General features: G+C 46.5%; 1 protein-coding gene across 1 annotated transcript; it reads left to right on the top strand.

Moving 5' to 3' along the window:
• The first annotated feature begins 458 nt into the window (after positions 1–458).
• Positions 459–6,512, top strand: LOC134445795 (UPF0450 protein C17orf58-like). Its single transcript, XM_063194919.1, has 5 exons — positions 459–552; positions 832–1,473; positions 1,951–2,037; positions 3,300–3,491; positions 5,693–6,512. The coding sequence occupies exons 1-5, from the start codon at positions 483–485 to the stop codon at positions 5,881–5,883; spliced, it is 1,182 nt and encodes a 393-aa protein (XP_063050989.1). The 5' UTR covers positions 459–482; the 3' UTR covers positions 5,884–6,512.
• The last annotated feature ends 4,734 nt before the right edge of the window (positions 6,513–11,246 follow it).

Below are 11,246 nucleotides of genomic sequence, written 5' to 3'. Positions count from 1 at the left end.
GGCACTAATTCACTAGAAATGCAATTCACGCGTTACTTTGTGGCACACGCTGTATCATAATAATAAAACATTATAATATGCTATAACATGTTGGTCCAGTTATTAACAGGCCGAACTTTCAAATGAAAGAGGAAACCTTTCAACATAGGCTATATGTGATATTAAACAATTGTTGCCATAGGCCTATGTCTACTTTATTTGCAATGTGGATTAAATATTTTCAAAAACACAGCAAAGCAATGCTTTTATTTGTTAGAATATTGCCATAAAAGTCGATCTCACTTGATGCAGGCAACGTTGCCTCGAGGCATCTCTCTCTTCCCCACCCTACACCATTTCGCTGCGTACCTTAGTTGTGTCTCAAAAGACATTACTATGGGGCGACACGCCTCCTTCGATGGGAATTACCCCGGAGAAATATAAAGCGCTCGACATTCACACACTAGAGCTAGCTGATGTCTAAGAAGGACAGAACTTCCATAATGACCGGATTACTCTTGTTCTTTTTGGTCGCCTGTCGTTTCTCTGACGCAGAGGAGCATACAGTAAACGGTAGGCACTTGTATTTTATCATGGAAAGCTCGATAACCTATTCTAGTTCTAGTAAATTTACTCTGCGACTATTAATAAGCCTAAATATAAATGCATATGGCACAGAAATAGGCCTAATTCCTTGATGCTGCTTTTGTCATGGCATAATATGAATTTGCATTTATCCAAGAGAGTCAAAGACTGAGGATTGCATTGAGTAAGATGAAGTTTTATGGATGTATAGAAAGTAGACGAACTTCGCAGCAAATAACTTAAAAGTTATTTCTTTGTCATCCGCAGAATTATTCTCTTTACTTGGTTCAGGGCCGGAGAAGACAGGTAATGGCGAACAACCCGAGCCACGGCAGAACAACAGCAGGGTGAACGGGAAAGACGCGGTCTTGCCTGTGAACGAGCTATTGGGTCAATCCAAGAAAACCGGGGACACCAAATACACTCTTCACCCGCTACCTGCCGGAGTGTGGCCGAAGCACACGGACCTGGTGCCTATTCCTCGCCTCGTACCCCACGCTAAGACCAAGAAGGTGTCCAAAACGGACCGCTTACCCGTGGAGCACAACAGCGAGAAGAACAGGGACGCAGGGCGCGCGAGCGTGCCCAACATTCTGCACCCCAAAGGCGCACCTGTCGCGAACCGCACGCACAAAAATTTGCCCGAGAGCGAAAATCATTCCAACAACAACCCCCCACCGAGTGAGTCTGACACTGGCCCCTATTCGAGGTCTCGCAACACACAGTTGTCCTCCAACGCAAGGAAAGACCGAGACCCCCCTAATAATAACCGGCGCCTCGACCCCGAGGAGAACCGTCCGGGGAAGTCGAGTCTGACCACCGGGGGTAATCTAAACAACACCCGACCCTTTGTGCTGTACAACCGCCGCTCATCCAGCCTGCTGTACCACTTCGACATCCTTAAAAGAGGTGAGGGGAGCTAACACGCTTCACTGCGTCCCGTCCCATGATGCGCGCATTTCAACTAATCACAAAAACGATTTGGGGAAGAAGCAATCATGGCTGAAAAAGATTGCAGAGAAGTCGTTTATTTTAATTGCCTGTATGAGCCACAAATTGCTGCTTGGTGACGCTTGCTTGAATGTGCCTCTTGTGAGTTTCACAGGCCATTTAGAATAGATAAGGCTATCTGGGTTGAAACAAGAATTTGAAACATGCCCAAGTGCAATTTGTGATACAGTAATTAAACGGAATTCTACTGTATATTATAAGCTCCCCCGTGGGCTTGGCTTGACAAGGCTGGAATGCGGGGGCTTTGGGTTTTTATAATGACACCGCACTGACAGCTTGGCCTCGCTCACAACGACACAGGAATTATTCTTTGGCTCTCTCAAGGGCACGCGTGCCACGGACACCGTCTCACGGTTTTTCTCCCCATTCTTCTAGAGTCAGACTTCACCCAAGACGCCGTGTGCCTGAGTGAATGCAGAAAGGAGAGAGACGAAAGGGAACACTATTGTTACAGCGAGTTTGGTAAGGCCCGAAGAGCAATATTGCATTTTGTTGTTTACATGTCATGAAGTGTCTTCATATCAATTCTGTCACATTCTTAGAGATGTGAACACATGCATCAAGGTGCAGTGTAGGAAAAGTTAAGGTTTGTGTATGTTCTTTTTTTCTTTTTAGTTAAATTACATGACATCAAGTTAATTCTTTTAAGTATGCAAATGATGTATATAACTGCATGTTCCATAGTTCCACACCTAAGGTCTCAGCTGGCCCGTCAAAATGAGAGACTGTAGAGAATAGGTTGGATAACTGATGAAGAACAAGGCAATGGAAGTATCCAGACTGCAGAGCCATCATAGAATAGAGTTGGGTAGAGTTACATTATATTTCCATTTGGAATTAATAAAGTAACTCTACGCTACTCTACTCTATCATCTTAACATAACTTAACATGACCGAACAAGTCTATAGAATTGAATGTTCACATGGACTGTAAAACGGAGCAGCCAGTTAAATGTATAAAAGTCAGTTGCCCTGCTGCCTTAAGTTTGTAAGTTAACTCAACTTGAAAAAGCCTTGAGATGAGTGAAGTCTTGAGTTGAGTTAACTTACAAACCTAAGGCAGCAGGGCAATAAACTTTTTTTTTTAACGTTGAACTGGTTTGCAATGTTTTACAGTGTGTACACAACCTGATAATGACCTGTCTCTCTCTCTCCACAACTTGCTAGTGACCTGTCTCTCTCTCTCCTCAACCTGATAATGACCTGTCTCTCTCTCTCTCTCTCCACAACCTGCTCATGACCTGTCTCTCTCTCCACAACTTGCTAGTGACCTGTCTCTCTCTCTCCTCAACCTGATACTGACCTGTCTCTCTCTCTCTCTCTTCACAACCTGCTACTGACCTGTCTCTCTCTCTCTCTTCACAACCTGCTAGCGACCTGTCTCTCTCTCTCTCTCTCTCTCTCTCTCTTCTTTTCTAATGACCCGTCTCTCTCTCTCCTCAACCTGATACTGACCTGTCTCTCTCTCTCTCTCTCCACAACCTGCGAATGACCTGTCTCTCTCTCTTCCTCTCTAACGACCTGTCTCTAGACTCTCTCTCTTCACAACCTGCTACTGACCTGTCTCTCTCTCTCTCTTCACAACCTGCTAGCGACCTGTCTCTCTCTCTCTCTCTCTCTCTCTCTCTCTCTCTCTCTCTCTTCTTTTGTAATGACCTGTCTCTCTCTCTCTCTCCTCAACCTGCTAGTGACCTGTCTCTCTCTCTCTTCTCTTCTCATGTCAGCCATCAACGGCATCGTGCACGACATCGAGGTCCTGCGGCGCGGCATCCGTCTCATCACCCTGCTGGTGAACAGCGATGGCTTCTACAAGATGAGCCGCCTGTACGTCACCCCTGACAGCTACTTCTTCAAGGTTCGCGTCCTGGTGCTGGACACCTTCAAGTGCTCCAAACCCTGTCCTGACCTCAAGCTGGGTAAGCTGCTGACATTTGGGTTATTTTTATGGGTTATTTTTTTGGGTTATTTTTTACTAGAAATGGGATTTATGGCTCTTTGACGGGATCTGGATCATAGTGGCTCGTTCCTTTCAAAGAGCCGTTCAAAAAACTGGCTCTTTGGGCTCTTTTTATGATTTATTCAGTGTTTAGAATGTAACATTTTGACTCCACCTCTAGGTCATTTTGTCCAAACAACAACATGATTATCCTTGTGCTTCTAAAGGCCGTTTCTGCCTCTCTTAAAGGCAGACAATTGTCTTTTTTCCCAAATTAAAGTACTCACGTCAAGGTCACACGCTTAAAATGAATGAAAAATGAACAAAACAGTGGTTAAGTGGCTCCCTCAGCTGTGATCCGGTTTCCATCGTTCACTTCTGGGAGCTGTTCAAAAGAATCGGCTCGTTCATGAACGTCACAACTCTAATTTTTACAAAAACATTGTCTGTGGCGAGAAATAAATTCCGTGTCACTTAACCCCTTTGTAAGGAAGATTATTTTATGACATATCACAAAAGCTTATATTCTGTCGTTTGTCATTCTCAGTTTGTCATTACTCAGTAACAGTCATTTGTCAGATTTATTTTCATGTAAGGAAGCTATGTTAAGAGCACTAACCTATATCATGGCGAATCATGATATGGACCAACAAAAAAAAACTGGAAAAAAAAACCTGGTGAGTGAAAAAATTGAATGACCAGTGACTCTGGAAAACCACTAGCCACAGTGGCCAGTGAGTAAAAATGTTAATGCCAAGCCCTTGGTTGTTTTGCTGCCAAGATCCCTTGTCAAAGTCCAAAACCAAACAAATTAAAGTTTGGTCTGGCATACGGTTGTTTTGTTCCTGCAGGAAACACACAACTATCAGTAATCGAGTCCCAAAGCTTCTCCACACTTTAGGGATCTGCATAGTTTCCATGTTTCTCTGGTAGATAAAGATGCATTTGACTGCATTTTATGTTGTTATTTTGACACAGGAGATGAGAAATCATATACATACAGTACATTTCACCTTAACACACCAAATGTGAGATTTTCACAAACTGTATACCAACACAGAACACAGAAAGTTGCCATACGTTTTGGGTATTTTGTTCGTTAAGGACTTTGACTTTAGTCCATTAGTGCATAACGTGTTTTTCAAAATATTACAAAAGTACAGTAGACACCTCATCATCTGGCAACCTGGATTCACAGCAGATAGAGCATCTATTCTAAATCCAAACACTGGATTCATCAATAATTAAGTCTGTTATATATCACTGACTGACTGTACATCATCACTGTATTGAGCAATGAAGAACTTGGGTAACACTTTAGTTGACGCCGTTGTCATATGCATGGCATTACAGTGTCATAATAGTGTCATGACAAAGTCATAGATAAGTAATAAACATTATGTCCATGTCATATTATGACTGTTGGCCTTAAGTGACATTCGGTTAGGTCAATAGTCATAAAATGTTTATGACATGGACATAATGTTTATGACACGTGCATAACTGTGCTATGACACTATTATGACACTGTAATGACATGCCTATGACACCGGCGTCAACTTTAAGTGTTTCCAGAACTTTTGTGCGGATGAGCATATGTGTTTGCATGTGTTCTGGCAACATGGTGTGCTTTAATTTAGGCAGTCAATAATCAGCACTAGCCTGCCAAAACACTGGACATTCCATGAATGATTTCTGTGTTACCCACTAAGAATCCTGATGATTCATCTATGTGTTTGCAGTATTTCCAAGCATTATTCATGAATGTCCATATAATTTTCTTCTCAGTGTTTTCAGTGCTTATATTTATTGGTATCAGAATTATTAGCATAGCTTAGCATAATCACTGGAAGTAAATGGGATCATTAGCATCAAGCCACAAGCGATCACAGGATGGGATTAAATAGCTGTTTTGCACTCTGGTGAATTTTACATTCATTTTAAAGTAGTTTATTAAGTACATTTGATGATGTTTTGTTTGCAACCATAGGTTTGCCTTGCTACGCTTACAGTAATTTGTCTGTACTGTTAAACTAGGCAATGCAAACATATAAACGAAAAATCCTATGTATTTTCATATTATACTGGGACTTAACTACATATGAGCAATTTCTTGACATGAAGTGGACTGTACCTTTAAATTGTTCTTTATCCGTTTTCCTCCTCCAATCGTCTGCACAGGGAGCCGCTACATCGTGATGGGCCAGATCTACCACCGGAGGCGCCACCTGCCAGCCGAGCTGCTGGCCGTGGTGGGGGGCAAGCTGAAGCCGGGTGACGGCCTCCTGCGCAGCAACAACTACGTCAAGCGCTACAACAGGAGGCGCCACCAGAAGACCCAGGAGGCCACGCGGGGATCCAAGTGCCGCTGAGCTGATTGGCCGATGGTGATGGGGCATCCTGGGAGCTGGTGGCCATGGCGATGGGGCATCCTGGATTATTCAGAAGCTTTTACAACCCAGTGCCACACATTCCAAAAGACTGTTTGTTTTTTTAAATATATTTTTTGTCTTTTATTAGTGTATTCATGACGAGACTGTGAGAGATTTTGACAGGAAATGTGGGAGAGAGAGATGGGGAAGGTCCGACAAACTAAGGATCCTGACCAGAATTGAACCCGGGTCGCCGGCGTAGCAGCCCAGTGCCCTCCCGTTAGAGCTGATTGGGATGATGCGGCATCACAACCCAGTGCCACGTATTCCAAAAGACTGTCTTGACCTGTCCAATTTACGCGCTTTTCCACAATCACATTAATCAAGTTCCATTGTGAGGCGAAGCAGGTATTGACCTCTACCGGAGTCCTTATAAAAATAGTGTAGTGTGGCGTGGTGTAAGGTTATGCTCAAGTCACCGGTTGCAGCAACTTACTCATACCTGTGCTTTGAATGCATTGAATCAACGGTGTGAGACATCATGTGAAGAAGGCCAACAGGCCTACTTCAGTGGTTCTCACCCTTTTTTGAACAAACGCCCCCTTGACCTCATCATAAGCCTCCAAATGGACCCCTTGACCTCATCACCAGCCTGCCAACGCCTTACTTAGTATTGAAAAATAACATGGACTAATGCCCTTCAATGGGAACTAAGCCCCGCCCCCTCTCAACTGTACCCTTCTCAACGCCCCCCTAAGGCTCCCCAACGCCCCCTGGGGGGGCTACACCGTCCCCGTTGAGAAACACTAGCCTACTTGGACAGGTGAAAGCAGGACTTTTGGAAGATGTGGCACCGGATCGTAGCTCCCACTGTATATCCAGGCTGCCTCAGCCCATCACTGGGAACTGGAGGACTGGCTGCTCACAACCAAGAACCGACACCAGCACCAACACCAACACCTGCCAACACTGCACACGACAAGAGGACTCAAAGCAGCGTTGGTGGACGAGAAAGATATGGGGCCATGCAAAGTAAACTTGTCATCATAATCACAGAACATTGCCAGAAGAGAGAGAGAGAGAGAGAGAGAGAGAGACAGATACAGAGAGAGAGAGAGAGAGAGCAAGAGAGAGAGAGAGAGAGAGAGAGAGAGAACGGCACTTTCTCCCCATGTGTGTTTGAGCATAGTATTTCAGGTCAGGTGAAGTTTGCTTGCTGTAAAATGCTTCTTTTGTAGCCTTGCTGCCCGTTGAAGGGAGACCTGATGGACAGCGGTGGAGAGGACAGTGTGGGTGTCATCAGACACACAGACAAATTATACTGTACATACATGAATACTATATTCTCTACGCAGTTTACGTTTGTTGAAACACTTTTTTTTTACTTACACAAACCTACAGTAGGTATATAGAAAACGAGAAACACACAGAACAGGGTTCAGAAGAGTGAAAACATTACCGAGAAAGAAAACCAAAAAAATGTTGTTTGTTTATACTGAGCATCCCCAGTCGACGTCACCCCCCCTATTTGTCAAACCCATCCAGCTGTTCAAGCCCACATCGCTGTCATTGAATGGATCATTTGATACACAAAAACAACAGCTACAGCACAAGTGGAGGTTACTAGAGTTCCATTTGCAAAGCATGTGGACTCGGTGTGCCTCTTTGATGCGGACCAGACCGGACCAGAGACGGGTGGCTCACGTGATCACACCCGCCGACTGCGTTGGCTGGGCCCGGGACAAAGTCATTTGAAAGGGCCCCCTTATCAAATACAAACAATGTAACGAACGAGGACCCAATTCTGGGGGCCCCCCCTCTGTCTCTGGGCCTGGGACAGCTGCCCCCTTTGCCCCCCCCCCCTGTCAGCTTCCTCAAGATCACACCCATGTTGACCTGAGGGGGAGCAACAGAGACAACCAACTGACCAACCCACCAACCCCCCCACAGTCACCCAGGAATAACAAAGCTCTTTTATTTATTTATTCCCGCGCTGATTTCTGTTTCTCTTTCAGCATTTTTGTTGTTGTTGTTGTTGTTGTTTTCTTCCTTTCTTTCTATTTTATTTCCCCTTTTGTGCATCTTAGCCAGAAAACAGGAAATGCACTGTTGTGTTCGAGAAAAGTGTGTGTGTGTGTGTGTGTGCGTGTGTGTGTGTGTGTGTGTGTGTGTGTGTGTGTGTGTGTGTGTGTGTGTGCGTACGTGGGTGAGTGTGTGTATATAGTGCTGTAGTTGTGAGTGGTTGTGTCGTGTGCATGTTTTTTTTAGCAGTATGAAGGCAAAGATCATGGATGAAGTGAGTGAAGTGGGAGGTAGAGATGGGTAAAGAATGCCTGTTGACCCCTCATGGAGCTCTCAAGAGACAATATGGCAATGAGATGAGATGAGATGAGCACCCCTGATATGAGTTGGGCTGGGCATCACAGCCATGTTCCTGTATTGATTGGATTTCGATTCTTAGGGCTTTGAATCGATTAATCATGACTCAATTCGATTCGATTCTATTCATTCCGAAACGATTCAATCCGTTCCCTTCTTGGTGCTAGGATTTCCCCCAAAAGATGCTGTTGCCTATTTTTTCTATAAAAATGTCAAAAGGCTGTGGCTCGACAGTGTTAACAGATTTCTAATTTGTAATAAGTAGGCATAGGCCTAATTGACTAATACCTACTGGGTATTTTCTATAGACCTAAATTAAACAAAAAGAACAAAAAGAAAAAGAACAAAAAAATCGATTTTGTGCCCTGTGAATCGATTATGTGAATTTTAAATGAAATCGATCGATTATCGATTAAATCGATTGTTTTACCCAACCCTAGACATGACAATATGAGCACCCCTGACATGTTCACTCGCAAGACAGAGTTGACCTCACACAGCTGGAGGCGTAATGGTGGGAGGTTATGGGGTTGTGTGTGTGTGTGTGTGTGTGTGTCTGTGTGTGTGTGTGTGTCTGTGTGTCTGTGTGTGTGTGTCGGGGTTGGCTGCATAACTGTATTATGTAGTGTGTGGCAGGGCAGTGTGTGTGTGTGTGTGTGTGTGGGGGGGGGGTGATGTGTGGAAGGAGGAAGAACGTAAATCTAATCGCAGTGCAATCTGATCCGCTCCGCACCTGGCTGCTCAAAGGAGAGGTGGTGGAGGAGGAGGAGGAAGAGGAGGAGGAGGGGGAGAAGGAGGAGGAGGTCGAGGGAGGGGTAGCAAGCAGGCAGCAGAGTGAAACAGTGTGGGGCGTGGTGGGGCAACAGGAGCCATGCTGAGGGAAGAGAGGGGACGAGGAGAGGAGAGGAGAGGAGAGGAGATGAAAAGAGAAAAGGAGAGCAGATGAGCAGGAATGAGAGGAGGAGAGCAGTGGATGGGAGAGGAGAGGAGAGTAGATCAGAGAAGGGAGAGGAAGGGAAAAAAGCAGATCAGAGGAGAGGAGAGGAGGGGAAGGGAAGGGAGAGGAGAGAAGAGGAGAGGAGAGGAGATGGGATGGGAGGAGAGGAGAGGAGAGGAGAGGAGAAAAGCAGATCAGAGAAGACAAGACAAGAGAGGAGAGGATCAGATAAGGAAAAAAGGGGAATGAGAGTAATGCCACCTACGGCTCCGTGTTTGTGCTTGTAGCAGCAGCAGCCCCTGCCTGCCATCCCACCAACACAACCAACCCCTCTGCTCTCTCTCACACACACACACACACACACACACACCCTGCCACCCCAGCCCAGCCTACCAACCAACATCCACCCTCTCTCTCTCTCTCTCTCTCTCTCTCTCTCTCTCTCTCTCTCCCTACACACACACACACGCAGGAACTCTTCCATGCTCAAAGGAGGTATTTGATTTTGAGGGGAAAGTGGAGAGAAGTGAATGAAGAGTGTGGTGGCTGCTGAGGGTGAGGAGGGCGAGTTATGTAAATAAATGCCTGAGAGAGAGAGAGAGAGAGAGAGAGAGAGAGAGAGAGGGAGGGAGAGAGAGAGAGAGAGAGAGAGAGGGAGGGAGAGAGAGAGAGAGAGAGAGAGAGGGAGAGAGAGAGAGAGAGAAGGGTGGGGGGAATGGGCTTCAAGGTGAAAGTGAGTGAGAGAGTGAAAACCAGAGCGTTCCCTCCTGTCTCCCTGGGGCGAGAAAAAGGAGCTTTAATGGCAGATGAAAGAAGACGAGGGCGGGGAGGGGTGCTGTTGGGTTGGGCCTGGCCTGGCGAGGATGGGGTGGGGTCTGAGGGCCGGGTGCTGTTGGGTTGGGCCTGGCCTGGTGAGGATGGGGGGGTCTGAGGGAGGGGGGGTGTTGGGTTGGGTTGAGCCGGGCCAGGTTGGGGGGGTCTGACGGAGGGGTGTTGGGTTGGGCCTGGTGAGGATGGGGGGGTCTGAGGGAGTGGTGTGGTGTTGTTGGGCCTGGGCTGAGGGAGGGGGGGGTCGGGGGCCTTCTTCAGCCCTTTGGCCTGGATGGGATGCAGTATTGCCAGATGGAAAATGCTGAATTATCGTAATTACCAAAACCTGAAAATTGTCGTTTCTGTGGGCTTTTTGGGAGGAAATTATCGCACAAGACCCAAATTGTTGTTTCAAGGCATCTAAATGAACTGAATGACAACTCTAAAATGATCGTACATCATGTTTTTTATCGTACAGAGGACCAAATGGACAAAATTATGGTACAAATACGATAATTATCGTACATCTGGGAACACTGATGGGACGGAACAGCACCCTAGGCAGCGGTGCGGTTCTATCCATTTGGGGCCCCTGGGCAAAATATATGTGTAGACATGTGCCCCTCCATTATTATTAAGCAGGGTTTCCTTTGCAAAGCCCACTTACTGTTGGTCCTGTTAATTATTTTTGCTGGTATTTACCATGGCGGGCCTGACTGTTAGTTTATTGATCCCAGGGGGAAATTAAGGGGGCCCCTTCAATCGTTGAATTTGGTGGGGCCTCAGGCAATTGTGTAGTTTACCGATAGGTAAAACCAGCTTTGACCCTCGGCCTCCTCCTCTCCTCAGCTCTCCCCTCCTCACCTCTCCTCCTCTCCACAGCTCTCCCCTCCTCACCTCCTCCTCAGCTCTCCCCTCCTCCTCCTCTCCTCCCCTCCTCACCTCTTCTCCCCCTCCTCACCTCCTCCTCTCCTCCCCTCCTCAGCTCTCCCCTCCTCACCTCTCCTCCTCTCCTCAGCTCTCCCCTCCTCACCTCTCCTCCTCTCCACAGCTCTCCCCTCCTCACCTCCTCCTCTACTCCTCTCCTCAGCTCTCCCCTCCTCTCCTCAGCTCTCCCCTCCTCACCTCCTCCTCTACTCCTCCCCTGAGCTCTCCCCTCCTCTACTCCTCAGAGCATATTGGAGTGTGGGGCTTTCTGAAGGTGGACATTTTTGCACTGCAGCTGCACATCCTTGTT

Source organism: Engraulis encrasicolus, chromosome 1, assembly GCF_034702125.1.
Source record: "Engraulis encrasicolus isolate BLACKSEA-1 chromosome 1, IST_EnEncr_1.0, whole genome shotgun sequence".
Classification (NCBI taxonomy): domain Eukaryota; kingdom Metazoa; phylum Chordata; class Actinopteri; order Clupeiformes; family Engraulidae; genus Engraulis; species Engraulis encrasicolus.
The sequence above is the reverse complement of the archived record's forward strand: the minus strand, read 5'-3'. Positions and strand labels throughout refer to the sequence as shown.

Bases quoted from the DNA above. Each gene is read 5' to 3' on its own strand.
- LOC134445795 (XM_063194919.1), top strand. From the start codon at position 483: ATGACCGGATTACTCTTGTTCTTTTTGGTCGCCTGTCGTTTCTCTGAC. The intron at 1,474-1,950 runs GTGAGGGGAGCT...CCATTCTTCTAG, and splicing joins CTTCGACATCCTTAAAAGAG to AGTCAGACTTCACCCAAGAC. The intron at 2,038-3,299 runs GTAAGGCCCGAA...TTCTCATGTCAG, and splicing joins CTATTGTTACAGCGAGTTTG to CCATCAACGGCATCGTGCAC.